This window comes from Siphateles boraxobius, unplaced genomic scaffold (genome assembly GCF_051911475.1).
Source record: "Siphateles boraxobius isolate OS27281-9 unplaced genomic scaffold, OSU_SipBor_1 13, whole genome shotgun sequence".
Classification (NCBI taxonomy): Eukaryota; Metazoa; Chordata; class Actinopteri; order Cypriniformes; family Leuciscidae; genus Siphateles; species Siphateles boraxobius.
Genome location: NW_027508733.1, coordinates 5,590,449 through 5,611,016, shown reverse-complemented (window position 1 = coordinate 5,611,016; position 20,568 = coordinate 5,590,449). Strand labels below are relative to the sequence as shown.

Sequence of the window (20,568 nt, the reverse complement as noted above, 5' to 3'; positions counted from 1 at the left end):
ATCTCACATTCCCTTTAAGAGCAGGTGCGCTTGTTCCATTGATTATAATAGAGGATTTGCCAGATGTGCGCCAGGAGCACTTCACAACAGAGGAGAGCAACGTTCTCGTCAGGGCCGGAAAAAGACGTGACATTGTATGGGGCCCATCTCCCATAGAAACCCACCCAAATTAGCCTTGTTCAAACAGGCGTTTAAAAATTTGGATAAATGTGCTAGCTAGATTTATGCCTATTTTTTTACATCTTCATGGACACAACAATGATTCCCTCGTATGTGAATATCTTCCCTTGTAAAAATGTACATGGTTTTATAAAAATGAGAACTGCTGCATCTGTGTGTAGATGAGAAAAGTAAAGTGCATGCGCATTGATTATGGCCAAGCAGACGCCCTTAAAATAACATAACATGCGCAACGCACCACTGACTTTAGACTAGGTTTTTCCTGGTCAGTGGCGTGATTGTTTTCTAAACCTGCAAAATAGCACCAGGGAACGTTTGCATCTGTGGAGGGAAAAGTCCGCTGTGTGTTGGTGCAAAATAGGAATGATACATGCACCGAGGTACAAAGTCAATTGCGCTGGGTACAAGATAGTGCCCCAAGTGTTACTGTCTGTCAACTGCCCACAGCCTGGTTGCAGTGTCCTTTTTTTACCTGGCAACAGAACCGGGCCCCAAGTTCCCATTTTAGAGACTAAAGTAAACGTTTGTTACTTAACAGCCCAAACTCTTCTGCAATGTAACCATTGGTACCACAATGAAGACTGGTGCGCGACTTGAACGGGACTTTATATAGTGTGTACCAGTCTTTGACAGCAAGAGGAAGGAATGAAATGAAAAGGAGTTCCAGTACTCCTGACAAACTGATAAGTTGTACAAACTGTCAACATACAAGAGATTATAAAATAAACTGTCATGTTTAATACAAATGTCCCCAGTCCTTCATACCAACAAGCCCAAATGCTGTTAGTATGATGCCTACTAAAGGAAAAGCTTAGTATATTTATTCAAATCTTCATGTACATCCTATTATTAAAAGTACTACACAATGATCTCTGCTAGGTCACTTACATGAGTGTGAGTGATGTCTGTTAGACATGACATAGAAAAGCTTAGTAAATACAAATCTTTATTAAAACAATACAAACCAACCAAAAATGAACAAATAACATAAAAAACAAACTAGACAGGGATAAAATTGCATTGTGTAGGTTTATGACAGACAAATAAAACTGGAGTGAATATCAAGCCGTCTGCCAGGTTGGAGGCCAGGTTTTCCCGCTAAAAAAGACAAGAGATAGGTTGTTAGTGAAAAAGGTATGAATAATGACTTAACATTCAATGCTGTAACGTCTACACTACACTATTACACAATATTAGAGTACAGTAATTAAGATGTAAGACAAGGTATTCAATAGGAGTGATGTTAAGATTAACCATAGGCCTAAAAATGAAAATAGCATCTAGAGATTTTAATAAACAAAGAAAAATTTCTAGACAACACCGTTTACAACTGGTAACTGTTAACTCATAACCTAATAAAATTTAGATAGTAGTACATAGAGTATACAGTAGTATAAAGTAGATTGCAAAGACTTAAAAACAGAATTTTGATAATGCAATCTTGTCTGGCCTCGCTTTAAACCAATGTAGCACTCAGTGAGAGTAGGGTTGGTAATGAATAGTCAAGGGTGTGGTAAACACAACTTTAGGTATATCCATTACAACTATCATGATCACAAGCTACGGCTATAAGTCAATAGTTCTTATTCAGCAGTTCCCCTTGAATCTAAATGTCAAAATACACTTGAGACATGTTTATTTTCCTTTTTTTGTTTTTTGGCTCAATGTCATCTGTCAAACACAGTAGTTCTAACCAACTGGTTTAGTTGCTTGCCATGCAACGTGTTGTCTTTGAAGTTACACGAAGGTTTGTGTTGTGCATTGCAATGTAAAAATGTGGTATACTAAGGCTACGTTCACACTGCAGGCTGAAACGACCCAATTCCGATTTTTTTGCCCCACTTGTATCTGATCTTTTCACGACAGTCTGAACGACACAGATCCGATCTTTTCAAATACGACCCAGGCCACTTGAGTATGTGGTCCAAATCCGATACGTATCCGATCTTTTGAAATGCGACTTCAGTCTGAACGGCCAGGTCACATGTATCCGACCCGCACGTCATTGATACGCGACAAACGTCATAATTCTGCGTTTAATAGGCGGGAATGAGAAGATAAACAACAACTATGGTGGACGATGCTGAGACCAGTCAATGGAAGGGAAGCGAGGTTTCTGATGTAATTAATGGTAAATAGACTGCATTTATATAGCGCTTTCACAGACCCAATGGCCACCAAAGCGCTTTACATTTTGCCTCACATTCACTCTCTCATTCATACACTGACGGCGGTGTCAGCCATACAAGGCGCCATCCAGCTCGTCGGGAGCAGCTGGGGTTAGGTGTCTTGCTCATGGACACCTCGACACTTGGTCAGGTGGAACCGGCGATTAAACCACCAACCTTCTGGCAAACTCTATTCAGGCCAAACTCGAGGGCTCTTATCGGAACTTCCGCAAACAACAAGTGACGTTGTTGACCGTTGAGTACACTTCTGCGCATGCGGGTCACTTCTGGGTCATTTCACGTTCACACAGGATATCACAAAAGGTCGCATTTAATTGGAAATGTAAACGGCCTTGCAAAAAAAAAATTTTTTTTCAAAAAAATCGGAATTGAGCATTAAGCCCCTGCAGTGTGAACGCAGCCTAAGGGTGAACTGTCCAAGCAAGGGTATCATACCATAGATCACAGGGCATCCAGTCATACAGGAGTTCGGTCTTCCCCTGTGGAAGGCAAAAAAAGACATGGAAACGTGTTACATGAAATATTGCATACAGAATTACAATGCAAACTTAAATTTAATGATTTGGAATGACATTAGTTGATCAGTTTTCAAATAATTTCAGTAATTTTTGTAAGAGGAAACCCCCTTGAGATGTGACATCTAGTTTTCGAGGGGGCCTCTAATGCATGATTGTTTTGGAGAATGCACCAATAAAAAATTGTTTCCCTGCCTACACAAACAATTTCTCACTCAATTAAGTGTGCTTTTCAATAATTGATCTAAAAAAAACTTTGCCTATCTTCCTTTGTGTGCCAGTTTTCTCCAAACTTCTAAAAACCTTATTACATTTTGTTTTACTTATTTGGAAATGAGACATTTGTACCAGTCACTCTGAGACATTTTAAATGATACTAAACATAATACTCAATGATAATCATTCACATTAAACCATATGTATTCTTGAGAGAGAATGAAATGTAGATTAGGTGAGACTGTATGAGGGGAGGTCAAATGTTCATTTCCAGCTAGGTCCTTTGTCTTACTGAGCAGTGGTCGTTCTTTAACCAGTTTTTCCAGTCTTGCACGATTACCGGTAAAGATAATAGGAACGAGAATATTTCGCAGAACAACAATCTGGTCCATATTCTGATTACTTGCAAGCAATAGTCTGTCAGGATAGCAAACATCATGTAGTTAACGGGGAAGAGGGTTGCCACCCTTTCTCCGCATCAAATACTGTATAAGGACCTTTAAATAATATTTCTAGGCATTTAAAAATAAATGTTTAGAGATATGGATCAAGGGCAAATTTTATAGACGTGACAACAAAGAATTCCCTGGTGATACAATTGGTACTAAATTTCACTATGGACATGTATTCGAAATTTAGCAATAGGACACACTCCACTGTGACTACAGGAGATACTATCACGGTGTGGGTTCTGTCATGTTTCCTGTCTGTGTTCCCCTGTCTTTTTTCCTGTTTAGCAGTTCCCGTTATGTCTATTATTATAAAGGCAAACAAGCTAAACAAGATAATGAGGGGAGTGGCTAATCAGAGACACCTAGGAAGACTATAGCTGCGTCCCAATGTGCATACTATGCCCTAAATAGTATTTAAAATTACTAATGTCACATACTATTTAGGATTGATAGTATGCACATTAGGACGCAGCTACTCCCCCTCATTATCTTGAGGGGCGTGGCTAATCTGAGTGGCTAATCAGAGACACCTAGGTGTCTCTGATTAGCCACTCCCCTCATTATCTTGTTTAGCTTGTTTGCCTTTGTATTTAAGCCCTGTGTCTAGCTCAGTCTTTGTGAGTTCTTGATGTTGTTCTGTTGCATGTTGTCGGGTCTGTTCTGGAGTCTTAGCCTTTGTCATAGTTCAAGTTTATTCTTAGTCTTTGTCATTGTTCTAGTTTATTTAATAAAAAAACTGCTGCATTTGGATCACAACAGATACAGTGGTTAGCTTTGCTGACATCTAAGCAGATGATGCGGGTCTCACCTATTATGGTACACTTTAGTTTAATTTATGATGCTAAGTAACTTGAACATGTCATGGTTCAGTGGCATGCCACTGGGGTACCTGAGCCTTGAGTAGTGTGCCCAAGAAGGAGCACTAGCACTCAGTTACTCACACCCCGTGATGCAGGACAACTTCTAAATTGGCACTGCAAGAGCCTTAAGGGTTTTTTTTTTGCCAAGATTTTTTTTAAATCAAATATCTTTTCACAGTTTTATATGATGTTAGTTGTAGTTTAAACCTTGCAGAAAAATTATGCTGGTTGCTGGATGGTCTAAGCTAGAGTGGGCTTGAAGAGAAAATGGTGCGTTCCAGCATGTAACATAGGACCAAGTAGCAATTGGTTGAAGCAGAAAGTATCTGCCCACCAGGAAGCAAATATCCCAATGGATAGGTTCCTGGGGCCTCATTTATAAAACTGTGCGTAGGATCCTTACTAAAAGTGTACGTGCGCCCGAAAGCCAGACTTATGAAACCGTTCGTACGCCAGAATCTGCGCAGAATTCACTTTATCAATCCCAGTCAGCAGAAGATTGTGCGCACATGCGTCTCCTCCCCGAAATAACCATAAATGAGCTTACAACGCCTAGTTTTACTATGCATATCCTCATCTGCATATCATTTGCATATGATTATTCATCCATGTGATAACATGTTTAACGGTACAAGACATCAGGAAAATATGAAATACGGATGTGCTGTCACATTACATTAATAAAAACCATTTAGTAGCCTATCCTTGCCTTGTTTTTGAATAAATAAATCAAATAGTGTAAAATAAATTTCAGAGAAAGTTTTTTTCAATCTTTTCCACTGGCCAAATAGTATTTTAATTGATTTATATTTTTAATGGAAACAGATAGACCATGTTGTGCATTAGGCTATATTTGCACATTCTGCTAGTATCATGGTAAGCAATTCTCTCTGTAGTTAAAACATTAAAAGATAGCATGCCATATATAGCATGAGGAAAAATTTTCAAAAGCATTACATCCACGACAAATATTTATATTTATTGAATATAAAAAATGTTTGAACTCCTCAGTAAATTTCATGTAGTTTATGTGTTTAAATCCATTAATGAGAATGACATATTTAATCAAAATGTTTGTATCAGAAGTAAAACATAGTTTAAATCATTTTATTTAAAATGCTATTGTGAACATGCACTGTATGATTGGGGCTCATAATGAAGATTTACGGTTTTACTTCATCCGCCATTAGATATGAGTCAGTTTAACTAAACGGCCCAACGCTTTCGCTGGCGCTCATTTAAGGTGTGGATATTTGCTTCAAGTGACAGGCTTTGTGAGTGAAATTATATTTGTATTATCTTTCTGTATATGTATAATTTTCTTTAGATTTTCTCTCTAAAATTAACAAAAAAAATATAACTCCATCTCACCATCGGTGTCGCCAAACTACTCCGTCTCCAAAACGTTCGTATGCATGGGTCAGAGTTTGTGTGCAGGTGCGCACATTTTCCCATCAAGTTTGTTTTTATAAATCACAATTTATGCGTCGGAAGTGGCGTACGCCTCTTTCAGGGCCTGTTTTGTACGTACACAAAGGTTATAAATGAGGTCCCAGGTGCTTTTCACAAAGTGAAATAATGTGAAAGCGTTTGGTGTATCAGGCTAAGAATGGCAATCATAAGATGGTCAAACGAACTTAACCATCAAATCTCATGCAAAAACATGAACTGGTAAAAAAAAATGGCTGATCAAACCAGTTTCAAAACATGCTTAGACTAGCCAAGATGTATTTTCTGTAGGGAAGACATCATATCAGATAACACAATCTAACTACCTCTCCAATCCTACCTTTCTCTGCCTTGTCCGTATTATCCCACGGTATGGGTGCACATCCCGATTGTTGTGGGGGCAATCTTTTGTTCTCACTGTACAACATAAGAACATAGAGTAGTGAATGATAGATGATAATCCAAATGCAAATGTAGCCTTAGAAAATACTTAATACTTGAAAACTTGCGTATCTACAGTATGAACACTATGCATACAATTCATATGGAAATTAATTAAACCAATTATATCAGGAAGACCTGCACAACAATTCCATTAATACTTTTGTGTTGATAATGTAAAAGATGACAGAATATCAGATGTCAGATTTCAGACCTCTCTTCCTCTGATTTCGTCTTTTCCCTATATAAACAAATAGACTTGGTTCAGTACAGTACAGATATTTGAAGCTTAAGCATATTCTTTTAAAGATAAAGAACAGAAAAGTTGAAAAGTTTAAGACCTTGTCCAGTAGCAGGTTGATCAGCCACAGCCACAGTCCCAGCCCCCTGGTCCACAGATACTGCAGCTACTGAATCTAAAATGAGTGAAGAGATATCATTGTATATCATAATATACAATTAGGTCATAACAGAGACCTGAAAAAAAGAGCTTAAAGGGTTAGTTCACCCAAAAATGAAAATTAAGTCATTAATTACTCACCCCCATGCTGTACCAACCCCGTAAGACCTTCGTTCATCTTCGAAACACAAATGAAGATATTTTTGATTAAATCTGAGAGGTGGATCACTGCTACATAGGCTGCCAGAGGGAATGAAACTTGACGGCCCAGAAAGTCATTAAAGAAAATGTTTAAATATTCCATGTGCCTACAGTGGCTCAACTATAAGTTTATCAAGCGACGAGAATACTTTTTTCCCGAAAAAAACCCCATAAATAACGACTTTATTCGACTACTCCTTTTCTTCCTTGTGGGCCTGAGACGAGAGTTCAAGAGATTTCCACGACGCATGCGCGAGAACTGAACAAGAAGTATTAGAAGAAGAACGTCCTCTTCTCAGTTCTCGCGCATGCGTCTTGGAAATCTCTTGAACTCTCGTCTCAGGCCCACAAGGAAGAAAAGGAATAGTCGAATAAAGTCGTTATTTATGGGTTTTTTTTCGGGAAAAAAGTAGTCTCGTCGCTTGATAAACTTATAGTTGAGCCACTGTAGGCACATGGATTATTTAAACATTTTCTTTAATGACTTTCTGGGCCGTCAAGTTTCATTCCCTCTGGCAGCCTATGTAGCAGTGATCCACCTCTCAGATTTAATCAAAAATATCTTCATTTGTGTTCCGAAGATGAACGAAGGTCTTACGGGGTTGGTACAGCATGGGGGTGAGTAATTAATGACTTGATTTTCATTTTTGGGTGAACTAACCCTTTAAAGCAATACTACAGAGTACATCCAACCATAGCACTGTTTTAAAGATAAAGAACAGAAATAAAGCTGAGAAGTTTAAGACCTTGTCCAGTAGCAGGTTGATCAGCCACAGCCACAGTCCCAGCCCCCTGGTCCACAGATACTGCGGCTACTGAATCTAAAATGAGTGAAGAGATAGCATTGTCCATCATAATATACAATTAGGTCATAACAGAGACCTGAAAAAAAAGAGCTTAAAGCAATACTACAGAGTACATCCAACCATAGCCCTGTTGTTTGAGCTTCCCAAGTGCTGTTGGTAGGAAGAAGAACAAGAGAATTTGGTACAGCATAGACTACATAGCAAACCATCTGAGACCATGAGCTCACTTTTAGTTTAATTTCTCATGGTACCATTCAAAATAAAGTTCATGTTCTCTGTTTGGTCTATGTTGTACCAAATTCTCTCGTTCTTGTTCCCACTGACAGCATACAGTGAGCTCAAATAACAGGGCTATGGTTGGAAGTACTCAGGACACTGTAAAACCTTGTACTGTAGGAGGAGGGCTAAGCAACCATTCTGGACCATCCTCAGTCCCAGCCCCCTGGTCCAAACTCATGCCGCTTGTCAAATCTGAGGATGAGAATGAGAATGAGTGCAAAGAAGATGTTGTCTCTCTAAAGTGTATACACAGATTACATAATATACAGTACAATTAGGGTCTGTATTCACAAAGAATCTTAGGGATGAAAGTATCTCAACATTTTAGGAGAAAAAAATTTGCGCTAAGCCCTAATGAGGAAATTTTAACATCATTTAGGAATTATTTTGTGCTAAAATGAAATTCTTTGTGAATTTTGTGAAAGAACATAAATAAACCTGAAGAGCTTAAGACCTTGTCCAGTAGGAGGTTTGTTAAAATCAGCCACAGTCCCAGCCCCCTGGTCCACGGATATTGTGGCTACTGAATCTGAGGATGAGTGGAGAGATGGTCACATTGTGTCTTATAAAAGTTTAAATAGGTGTAGTGAAAAGACATCTGCTGCTAAAGCATATTTTCACAAAAATCTCAGAGAACACAATAAAGTGAAGGCACCAAATCTGGGCCGAACGCACCTTGTTCTCTTAATGGGGTTATCTCAAAATTTAGAGTGACAGTAGCCTCCTCAGGCTCATGGCTACTGTCTGTTGCCTGTTCTGTATTCACTAGAAGAATACAAACACAAAAAATTTACTATACGCAATTAAGTCAAAATGTGAAAGCTAAGGCAAAATAATACAAAATCCACATGCCTCATATAATCAGAGAAGTTTCACAGTTGCCCTTACTAGGCATCACAGTTGCCCTTACTATTTCCAATCATTGCTTAACACCATCTACCCCTAAATAATAATATATATAAAAAAATACATATATAAAGTTTATAGTATATAAATATAGTCTTACCTTCAACCATCATTTTAAAAATTTCATAAATGTTTTCCACACAGGTCTGTGCACTTTTGCCCAACACTTTATCTTTAGGCAAGATCATTTTGGCCTTCTTGTGTGGATATTCCACCAGGAGCAAAGGCCTCCAGCCGACTGCGTGCAGCTTCTCTATCTAAAGATTTAAAAAAAACATTAAAAAAAAAAACATTAAAAACAATTACAAGTGCTTTGGTGTGGCTGTGTATGGATCTTTGTCTGCTTATCACAAAGCTGGGACACAAATGCAGGTCAACAAGAAATACTTAGGGTAGAAGCAGACTTTTGGAACATCACAAGGAATAGCTGTATTCAAGATCCCAGAGGATCCCAGAAGCCCTTTGTGGGTTGTTGCTGAATGTATCTTAAAGTACTGCAGGCTAAGTGATCCTGAGAGTCTTTGGTCTGTTTGCAACGTTTTTCAATGACAGTAGAGTACAGTTAAGATGCTAAAGCTATTGAATAAATAGCTTTCATAAATATGTTAATGCATTATCTTGTCTCAGTCAAAACCAGAAAGTCTCCCCAGTACCCAAAAATAACTGGACTATGGTGACAGGACAACAAAAGTTACTTACCAAAATGATGGCATCGTCCCACAAATGTGAGGTCACCTGATTTTTTTTTGTGTTGGCAACCCATATCTTTTTTTTTCTCTCGAATTTTTCAATCTTTTTGTTTAGGCGCACATTTTTAGGCTGTGGGGCCTTGCACATAGGGCACTTCTTGAAGCCATTAAAAATTTTATTTTTGCACGCTGGGCATGTCTTCTTGAGCCCTCCACCTTTTGACATGTTTTGATGCTGTAAACCAGACAGAAGGCATAATGTATGTCACAAACATGACTTCGTCCTGGTTCAGTTATAATACAGTTTTAGTAAGACACTGGATTTACTCCAAACATCTGAATATCAGACTTTGATGGCTAACTTATGGTTATGTTTGATGGACGCTTTTTTAGTAAGTAACAATAAAAAACACAAATCAAAAACTACAAGATATAAAATACTACACTATTTCAATATACATTAAATGTCTAGAACATCATACCTCAACAGCAACAACAACAAACAAACAATATGTAATACCAAAAGTTATTTGACATAGATATGGGTGTAAAGTTATCAAAATTTCTCACCCTGGCCTCATTGGGATCTTCAAAGACTCCTGGGTGGTTTTCTGACATGGTTATACGATACAAAAATACAGACAATAGACACACTATACAGTTATGAAGATGAGTGTGTGTGTGTGTGTGTGTGTGTGTGTGTGTGTGTGTGTGTGTGTGTGTGTGTGTGTGTGTGTGAGTGAGAGAGAGAGAGAGAGAGAGAGAGAGAGAGAGAGAGAGAGAGAGAGAGAGAGAGAGAGAGAGAGAGAGAGAGAGAGAGACAGAAAGTGTGAGAGACTTAAGAGAGAAACAGAGTGAGCGAGAGAGATTGAAAGAGTGGCTCTTAAAAGTGCCTTTGTTTTTTTAAACGATAGAGATAGAGCAATGGAGATAATATGTAAAAAGCAAATAATCTGTAGAACAGACAAGAAAGCATAATTAGATATACAGTATCTCTGAGAAAAAAATATAATGTCCACATTAATGCGAGACACTATAGGTGAATAGGGTAAACTTTTAAAATAATAGTTATCACCATGAAACTTCCTCAGTTGATTAATTACACAATTAAGTATATAAAAACAGTGTATTATAAGTTTTTGAAATGTGTATGTTTAATTATGCAAAGTAGGCATTATCTCATTAAATAAACGCAATTTTGCATATATATTTTCGGTAACAAAAATCTGAACATATGCATATGATAAAATTATTTTTTTTCATTTTGTTTACACACAAGATGATTTGAAACAATATCAGACGGATTTCAGGATAGGGCCTAGCTATATGCTTTAATTACTTAGGAAATAATACTGGAGAAAAAAAATCGATTTCCTCTATATTTTTTGGTGTACATGATGGTGCTACATAGGATGAGATGTTGGTAACGTTACTGGATGGATGAAAAAAAATAAACTCATTTTGAGAAAACATTAAATATTTGTAATGTAAAAATGCATACTTTTTTTAGAGAAAAACCACTAACGTTACAGACACGATATCATGTCAACTATTTAGCAATCAACAATACAAGCCATCTAAAACGCATTAAAACGTTTAATTCAACATTTATAGATAGTAAATAAGTAGCAGGTCTGAGATACATACCGATTTGTAGAGGGGATCCTCGCAATGACGGAAAAACCGCGAAAGTGGGGTCGCCGTCATGGCAACAGACTCGTCCGATTTAACATTAATTTATAATTAGTCTTTATCATTTTTTTTTTCGTTGTCTGTATATGCCTATCTTTCAATTGAGTAAACATAAAAAAAATTGTAAATTAGTCCAAATATTATTTACACAAGATGATGGATGGGGAGTTTGATTGATCAAGCCTGCCTCTAGTTATCCGGTTATCCGTGTGTCCCGTCACGGAAGAATCCGTGGTGCCATCACAGAATTTGTCAATAAGCAAAAGGCTATAGAAACTGGTCAGGGGAGATAATATGTTCACAGTTTAATTAGGCTACATGCATGCAAAAACAGACAACTTGAATAGCCTACTGAAAGTGTCAAAATCAGCAATAGGCAATCTCGTCCAGTGAAGGTGAAAAAAATCTGTGGCGACGACTGAATATTCCGTGGTCCCGTCACGGAAGAATTCCGTGGTCCCGTCACAGAATTTGACAATAAGGAAAACTGTTACAAACTGATCGGGGGAGATAATATGTTCACAGTTTAATTAGGCAACATCGCAAACACAGACAACTTAATAGCCTAAAGTGTCAAAATCAGCAATAGGCTGTCCAGTGAAGGTGAAACAATCTGTGGCGACCACTGAATATTCCGTGGTCCCGTCACGGAAGAATTCCGTGGTCCCGTCACGGAAGAATCCGTGGTGCCATCACAGAATTTGACAATAAGTAAAAACGGTTACAAACTGATCGGGGGAGATAATATGTTCACAGTTTAATGAGGCAACATCGCAAACACAGACAACTTACTGTAATAGCCTAAAGTGTCAAAATCAGCAATAGGCTATATCGTCCAGTGAAGGTGAAACAATCTGTGGCGACCACTGAATATTCCGTGGTACGGTCACGGAAGAATTCCGTGGTCCCGTCACGGTAGAATCCGTGGTGCCATCACAGAATTTGTCAATAAGCAAAAGGCTATAGAAACGGGTCAGGGGAGATAAGAGGTTCACAGTTTAATTAGGCTACATGCATCACAAACACAGACAACTTGAATACGGAAAGTGTCAAAATCAGCAATAGGCAATCTCGTCCAGCTGTGAAAAAATCTGTGGCGACCACTGAATATTCCGTGGTACGGTCACGGAATTCAGGGTGACCAGACGTTATCCTAGCGATCAAACGACGGCAGAACAATCAAGTTAAAATCACTTTAAAACTAAATATTTAAAGTAAAGTACTTTAAGTAAACTCAGAATATTCAAAGCGATACATTTACAAATTATAAAACGACGTCAATTGGGGGAGCGCGTGTGTTGTAACTGTCCGTGTGTGGACCACGGATGCTGCCTGTCATTGACTTACATAGGCATCACTTCCGTGGGCACATCACGGAATTTTCGGCGATTCCGTGAAACTTCCACGGATTTTGAGCTAAGGGTCCGTGTTCATTTCACGGAATTCTGTGAGATCAGGTTGCGAAGTTTATAAAATACTTATTGTGAAATTGAGCTTTTGTATTATGTTTAAATGGCCCTTAGCTTCATTTCTCTGTTCTGTTTCAATTTTTCAGTCACTGTGATTGTGTTTTTGTGTTTTGTTTAGGTTTGTTATGGGTTTGTTATGGGTTTAATGATTTCTGATCTTGTGACGCTCTAAGCGCTGTACATGCTGAGAAAGAATTATTTTTCTGTGGCCATGAATAATATCATTTTCTTAGAATTAATAAATAATCAAAGTGTTTGCTGGACGAACTGAGTAAGTGATTGCAATATTAAGTTAGCCACATCAAGTTAATCCAATTAACTGATCTAAATATTCATTATTAATCATAAGTTATGATTAAAGACATAGTCACTGTTCAGAAATGTTACTTTCATTGTACCTCAGACATTGAAATTATTTTATAAGCTTTGTCCAAATAACTGCAATGTCTATTATGTTACTGAACATTTTTGGAAGTGAAACTTATAAACCTGTATAAACCTACCACAAACCTACCAGTAACACAATGTGTTTAATTGACAAATTCCACATGAAGAAATACAATATATAATTCTGAAGAAAAATCAGTCCGAGAATCATGGTTCCAGATTTTTAACATCTTCATTCATCATGGATTGCATTAGTTGGTACAGACAAACTTAGCAGAATCATTCCGTCTGAATTAATATTTTATTGTTATTAAACCCTTCAATTAAAAACAGGTTTATTTATGATTCATAGTTGTATCTCAGGTACTACTCAGATCTCAGTTTAAATTTGATGTTTTTTATTGGCATGACAGATATTTCTACATTTGTGTTTATAAAGCATTTGCAGTTTTGTTCTGTACAATTAAAACAAAGCAAAGTGAAAATGTGCAAAGTAACGAAACATAAATTAAGAAACTGTAATTGGCAAAGAAATATAATCAAATGAATGGCAATTAAATTAAATATTGATGAATAATCTAGGTTCTGGCCACCAGATGGACACAACATACACCATATGGAGAAAAGCATCTGAAAAAGCATACATGTAAATCACTATTATAGATTAAAACTCACACTATTGTGAAATCTGATGGATGTTTTTCTTATTCAATGCCACAAGATAACATAATCATATTATTTACATTAGCTGCCAGAAAGAGATAAAAAAATAAAGCACATAAAATACACACATTTCTATCATGAATATGAATATCATTAACATAGATTTCTAAATCATTCCAGAATAGTATTATAGTAGATGAATAGACTTACAGTAGACAAAATAAAACAGATCCAAAATAACTGGACAAATTCAATGTTATCTGCTCTATTTCTCTGTTATTAAACATCATTGGTCAGAAGAACAGTTGCAGCATGCAGGACATTGTGGGACATGTGTGTGAGAGATAAATGTACTATTATACTATGTTAATATTGAAAAATATAAAAAAAATACATCATGCAGTCTTTTTTCCTTATTTTCATAAACTTTTTTTAATGGCTTATAACTATTTTAGTGAAATCCTAATGGAGAAAATAAACAAATGCATCTAGAATTAAGTATGCTGTAAACTTGGTCTCTTACACTGTTAAGATGTGTACATTTACACTGTGTTTTTAAATAAACTGTTTAATTGTGTAAATGTATTTTTATTCAACCGTCATACAATCTGAATAGGAGTTCATAGGTTATTCTTATTAAGATGCCCCTTCAATTAAAGCAAAAGCATATGTTTGATTCATAGCTGTATATCAATTCGGTAGGAAATATTCAGTTAAACTCTTTATTGTATAAATCACTGAAATATTTTTACATTTGTATTTGTGGAGTTTCTGCTTACATTTATGAAAGGAAATTAAAATAGCATTAAGAAAAAATACAACAGTGTAATTAACAAAATACATGGATTGCATTAAAGAATAAAATTAAACATTAAAGAATATTCAGTAAGCAAAGCTCACTAAGCAATTAGACCACATTTTCATCTTTACGACTAAAAATCCAATAAATGCCACCATATTTATGACATCTCTTCTGTTTTCTTCATTTTCCCTCTTGAAGCTCTGACGTCATTGACCAGAAGAACAACAGCAGCCGCAGAAGCCACGCCCATCAGCGCAGTGACGACCAATCGCAGCACAGCTTCAACTGACTCACAACAGGAGGCGTGGCCTTCTGGAGAAACTAGTGAAACAAATGATACATTTTTTAAATTAAGATTTTCAACAAGCTGACTTTAGTCTTTCATGAATTTAAAAAGATCAAATGTTCTGCTCCACACAAGAAAAAATAAAATAAAAACAGTTTTAAAAACATGAGATGACAGAAGCTCATTCATCATGTCTGGCATCTTAAGTTACAAGTCTTGATAAAATCCACACATTAGTGATTGAATGTGAATAATATCATCAGTGCTGTGGTACCTGCACATGTGTGACAGAGTGTGTTGATGTCCAGATGTGTGGTCTGGTTGCTGATGGGATTGTTCAGCACACAGCTGTAGGTGTTTTTATCCTGATATTCCACCTCCAGAGGTAGAGAGAGACTGATGCTGAGATCAGACGCACTGATGCTGGACAATACACTGATTCCTGCATACCAGGAGAGAGTCACATGACCCACATTCACAGATGAACACACCAATGAACAACTTGAAGATGATGATGATGATGGTGATGATGAAGAACATTGTGAGGAGTTACTGCCGATGACAGGAACCGGAAGACGTGCTAGAATAAAGATAATTAATAATATGTGGGGAATAATTGACAAGACATGTTAACATTTTGTTCAGTAATTTGTCTCTATGGGATCAGTTCTTCCTCTATGGTGCTCACGTTTCTGGAGCTTAACTGCAGTCTGGTAACTAATGCCAGGTTAATCTCATGTCCACTATATCTTTCATCAGTCCTGTTAAAAGACTAAGATAAATGATGAAAAGGCCTGATATTCCTGTTATACACTCTCATCTCATCAGACTTTTTTTTATTTATAGCGATGATCATGATACTTCTTTAAGTCCTAAAAAGGAATGACCTTTATACAATACATTGTATAATATATTAAGTATTCTCAAACATCGTATTCTAGTATTTTAAAATTCTAAAATCGTACAGTATGCATCTCTATAAAGCTGCTTCAAAACAATGCGTGTTGTGTAAAATGCTATAATTAACCCAAAGTTAGCCTAAACAGAATTCAACAATTCATTATAAGTAAACAGATTTAGGTATTTTGTGAAATTCCTTTAGAGAAGGAGAAACAACAAAGGCATTGAACTTTCCATCGTTTGTGAAAAGATGCAGTGTTATATTTTCATGTATTTGCATTTATTCTTGAAAGATGTGGGATGGAGATCCATCAAGTGTTTTTGAACTAAAGGCCAAATCATCATAGTTGGTAAAAACCCCATCTTAAGATTAGTTGTACTAATAAATAGTGACAGAACAAGCAAGCACACCTGCAATTCTCTACTCACCATAGACAGTAAAATTGAATCTGTATGTGGTCTCTTTTGTGCCTTTGATGAATACTTTATATTCTCCAGAGTCTGTGTTTCTGGTGTTTGTGATGGTCAGAGATCCAGTCTGATGATCCAGCTTCAGTCTGTCTCTGAATCTCCCATCAAGAACGCCATCATATGTGGTGAAATTTACAGGATCCACAATATAAGCTATTCTAGTCCCATGACCAAACGTCCATGTTATTATATCATGTGTCTGTATTTTAGTAATACTAGAGTTTAGAGTGACTGAATCTCCCTCCATCACTGAAACTGACTCTGTCTTCACTGCATCTGTATCAGCAAACACTGGAGAAAAACAGTTTCTCAGTCACACAATCAAGTTCTGTCAAAAATAAATATTTTAACATTGGTTTAATCAATCTTTAACTTTAAACTTGTAGTTTTAAAATGATCACAAACTTTAATTTTGGCTTTGCCATTAAAATTAGACTCTGAACACTGTGGTAAAGTGACATCTATTTTTTTTAAAAGGTGAGTATTTGAGCTGATTTTAGTTCAGCTCAGGCCAGTCTGTGTATGAAGGATCTTTAGCACTGGCTCTTGTTGAACTTAAACATCAGGAGTGAAATAAAGCCACAGGCAGCCGTTACAAAGAACAACATGACAGATGACAGATCTGTTTTGAGAACTTTTAACTGGACATCAGCATCTCAGGTGATGATTTTAGACCACAAGTAGAATTACTGACAATAAAACGTTTGACGATTAGGCCAGGCATCGTGATAACGACATAGGCTACATATAACATTGTTTGAGGCATTGCAAAGATATATCCTCATCATCAGTCATGATCTTATCTGTGTGATTTACTAAATCCAAACATGCAGATTTCTGAATTTCATCTTTTACTGCACTATTTTCACAAGGGCCAACATTTCTAAGCTCTCAATGACAACAAACTACTTCTTCAGCAGAATGGCATTAATAATGATGGGACATTTATAACACAAAGACTTTAGAATGCATCATTTAAGAAAACTAAGCAAACACAGAGATATCTTAGTTTGATTGATTCTGGTACATTTGAAACTATAAAAAATGTTTTGAACTTACCAACCAGATGCCAAAAGCACAAAGAGCAAAAAACAAACGAACAAAACATTTTCTTCATCAGTTCAGAAAAGAGGAAATGTTTAGAAGTCCTGTAGAGAAGTCTATAATCACTGAGATAAAAACTGCTTCAGTCTGTGTCAGTATGTGTGTGTTGTGGGTTGTGCTTCAATTCTGCAATTCTTCAAAAAGTTTTTTTTTTCTCCAAAACCACAGTCTGTCATGTTTTTGTTGAGCTGCGTGTCATCGCATTGATAATAATGTAATGATTTATGACGACTCGTTTGAGACTAGTTTAAATTACTAATGTAGTCTAGAAACAAATACTATGGCTTACTATGTCCAAACCAAAAATATAAAACACAGAGACAATTTCTGGGCAAAGAAAGGGAACTTTGAATGGGGAATTTCATTTACTTCTAAATTTCAGCATAAACTGGTAAAATAATTTATTCTTTTCTGTGGTCACAACAACAAATAAATGCTAAAATGGAACGCATCAATGTATATGTTGTCATGACTTCACTGAACACATTGTGTAAATGTTTACAGCACATGGTGGTAAAAGTATCATGACTTAAAAGCGAACTGGATCAGGAATCTGCAAACAATGAGTCCAAACAATGACTGGAGAAGTACTTGAGTTCAGTATCCTATTTACAATAGATTTGTTCATTTGAATAAAGCTGGAAATAATTGTATTGAAAAACAAGTTCTCTAGAAGTTGCTCTAAAAGCCTTGTCTATAAATGGAAAACGTTCAGCACTGTTTCTGCTCTTATGATGAAATAGCGGTGAATGATATATGTTAAGAACACTGCATCGCTCGACACTGGACATCAGTCAAGTAATGAATATCAAAGACGCCGACCACCAAGTCCTCCATGATTCCCCCGCCATTTTGTAACACTGAAAGAGTATTTTGACTCGATGTGCAACAAGGAATTTCGGCATCGGCTGATCACAAGCACCGCAGATCAGCCCTGCCGAGGTTGAGCTTGCCGTCAAAAAGATGAAGAAAGGACAGGCCCTGGGACCCGACAACATTCCCACTGAGGCGTGGAAGCTACTCGGACACCGAGACACTGAAGTCTGTAAGACTGGAAAAACTAGAAGGATTTTAAGAGAGGGCTACTCTCTGAGAAAACCAAGGAAATTAACATTTGAACTCCCCCTCATGCACTATTGAGACGAAGGTCTCACCTCCCTCATCCTAATCTACATTTCTCTCCCCCATTCTTCATCCTGGCAGAGATCTCCCAAACACACAAGAATCGAAATGATTTAATGTGAATGATTTATCATCGAGTTTTATACATGTTTGATATTATTTGAAATGTCTCGGTGCGACTGGTACAAATGTCTCATTCCCAAAGAAGTAAATCAAAAGGTAATAAAGTTCTTAGGAAGTTTAGAAATATCTTCCACACCGGTGTGTCTTTGAGTTAACACCTTCTGACCATTTGACTAAATGCTAATTTTCCACTGCTAGCAAATGTTGACTTACAGGTAAATTTCCACTGTGGATGATGTTTAGATTTGAAATGAGGTCTGGGTATATAATGAAACGCAGCGAGCGCTCGGGGCCTTTTCTGTATCTGAGATCGGCCCTTGAGGCTGAGAGTTGCGAGACTCTCGGCCTCACACATTTCTTGTCGGGTAAACTTTTTCCCTCTTTGTTCTAGAGCATTTGATGTTTTGCATTGATTATCTTTGAATTGGTTATGAAATTGTAATGATACATTTACCTGACAAATTAAATTGTGATATTTGATTATTCTAATTGACTTTGACATTATTTTCATTCAACAGTTTAAAATAATAGTAAAACATTTGCTCACATTTTAATGATGCACAGATATCATTAAAACCTTTTTCATGTATGGAGTCAGATGAAATAACGAGAAAATACATGAGAAAATGTATTGCATTTAACCAAAAATACTTTGCCGCGAGAAAAGACAGTAACACGCAGAGACCTTCACCGCTAATTCGAATACTGCCATTGGATCGAGTTAGTCGGCCTTACAAGTCCTTCCCCAACTGCTTAATAAGATCATTGACAAGGGCACCACTCCCTCAACATGGGCCGCCAGTGTTACATTCCCGATCTGGAAAAGCAAAGGCGACGTCAGCGAATGCAACAGCTACCGCACGATTCACCTGCTCTTCAATGCCATGAAGATATTTGAGCGTGTAATTGACGCCCGTGTCTGGAAGATCATCTCCTTCAGTCCCAATAAGTGCAGATTTGTTAGAGGAAGCAAGACTACTGATGCGATCCACGCCGTCAGGCTGCTAGTGGAGAGGCACCGGAAGAAGAACCAGCAACTACACATGGCCTTCCTCGACCTCGAGAAGGCATTTGACTGTGTGCCCCGGGACCTCAATTGGTTTAAACAGCCAAGTCTTTTACGCAGCTGAGGGCTGCTGGACAGTGCTTTTTAATGGACGCGCACGCTCGGGTTATTATTCACTGCAATGTCCACACACCAGTTAATATGCTTACATTGTAGATTTATTTTACCGTGACTGGTCTTCATTTATAGTAAGCAAGAGTCCAACAAACAGTCAATAAATCCACAGTTCCAAGTTCTTCACCAGTAGAGATTTCCTACTGCACAGCGTGGCCTAGCATAACTTAGCATAGCTTAGTGTAGCGGTCAAAAAACTGTGTGCACCTTCCCTCCAGCAACACCTCTCATCTGAAGGAAGGTTCCTACCTATATTCAGTAACCAATTACCCAAAGAGAGACCCCTAATGGACACTTACATAACAAGGTTTAAATAAAGACAAAATGGCTCTTATATTTGGCATTCCCTCGGCTCTCACGGTGCCCCCGAAGAGTACATACGGGGGATCCAGCTCCTCTACACCAACACCACCAGCATCGCTCAATGCCCCACCGGCCTGTCTGAACCATTTCCGACCACCGTTGGCGTGCACCAGGGATCCGCCCTCTCTCCACTCCTTTTCATCCCTTGCATTGACACTGCCACGGGGGATATTCAGGCGTCCTAGCCCTGGTCACTTCTATTTGCTGACGACATCTTCCAAGCTGATGAAGCCCATCGTGGGCTGGGACGTCAAGTGCAAGACTGGAATGAGCGGTGGACGTGCATGGATTGCGCCTCAACATCAAAAAGACTGAGAATATGGGGTGCGGACCCCAGACCGACAGGGGCAATCAGAGTGAGAGGGCAGCCATTAAACAAAGTCACTGAATTCAAATATCTGGGTTCACTCATTTGGAGTGATG

The 20,568-nt window shown here is 37.6% G+C and overlaps 2 protein-coding genes across 3 annotated transcripts; both read right to left on the bottom strand.

Annotated features, from left to right (window-relative positions):
• Window positions 1-1,151: 1,151 nt before the first annotated feature.
• On the bottom strand, window positions 1,152-10,520 carry LOC143735228 (uncharacterized). 2 transcript variants are annotated; one of them, XM_077225323.1, is made up of 12 exons: window positions 10,154-10,520; window positions 9,594-9,818; window positions 8,995-9,151; window positions 8,664-8,753; window positions 8,443-8,517; window positions 8,094-8,180; window positions 7,650-7,724; window positions 6,644-6,718; window positions 6,517-6,543; window positions 6,202-6,278; window positions 2,805-2,848; window positions 1,158-1,278 (listed from the first exon to the last, which is right to left on the bottom strand). In XM_077225323.1, the coding sequence occupies exons 1-12, from the start codon at window positions 10,199-10,201 to the stop codon at window positions 1,242-1,244; spliced, it is 1,017 nt and encodes a 338-aa protein (XP_077081438.1). In that variant the 5' UTR covers window positions 10,202-10,520; the 3' UTR covers window positions 1,158-1,241. The 2 variants fall into 2 exon arrangements, with proteins under 2 accessions (XP_077081439.1, XP_077081438.1); XM_077225324.1 differs by lacking the exon at window positions 6,644-6,718 and having other exon boundaries at window positions 1,152-1,278.
• A 3,679-nt stretch (window positions 10,521-14,199) lies between these two features.
• On the bottom strand, window positions 14,200-19,786 carry LOC143735272 (CD48 antigen-like). Its single transcript, XM_077225391.1, has 4 exons — window positions 17,313-19,786; window positions 16,212-16,544; window positions 15,157-15,462; window positions 14,200-14,917 (listed from the first exon to the last, which is right to left on the bottom strand). The coding sequence occupies exons 1-4, from the start codon at window positions 17,368-17,370 to the stop codon at window positions 14,754-14,756; spliced, it is 861 nt and encodes a 286-aa protein (XP_077081506.1). The 5' UTR covers window positions 17,371-19,786; the 3' UTR covers window positions 14,200-14,753.
• Between the last annotated feature and the right edge of the window lie 782 nt (window positions 19,787-20,568).

What these genes read in the sequence shown, in the direction of transcription:
- LOC143735228 (XM_077225323.1), bottom strand. Translation starts at nt 10,201, where the DNA reads ATGTCAGAAAACCACCCAGGAGTCTTTGAAGATCCCAATGAGGCCAGG. An exon ending in TACGGACAAGGCAGAGAAAG is followed by an intron (nt 2,849 to 6,201) that starts GTAGGATTGGAG and finishes TGCCTTCCACAG; the next exon opens with GGGAAGACCGAACTCCTGTA. An exon ending in TGGATGCCCTGTGATCTATG is followed by an intron (nt 1,279 to 2,804) that starts GTATGATACCCT and finishes TGTCTTTTTTAG; the next exon opens with CGGGAAAACCTGGCCTCCAA.
- LOC143735272 (XM_077225391.1), bottom strand. Translation starts at nt 17,370, where the DNA reads ATGAAGAAAATGTTTTGTTCGTTTGTTTTTTGCTCTTTGTGCTTTTGG. An exon ending in ATTCAATTTTACTGTCTATG is followed by an intron (nt 15,463 to 16,211) that starts GTGAGTAGAGAA and finishes TCTTTATTCTAG; the next exon opens with CACGTCTTCCGGTTCCTGTC. An exon ending in ACTCTGTCACACATGTGCAG is followed by an intron (nt 14,918 to 15,156) that starts GTACCACAGCAC and finishes TTGTTTCACTAG; the next exon opens with TTTCTCCAGAAGGCCACGCC.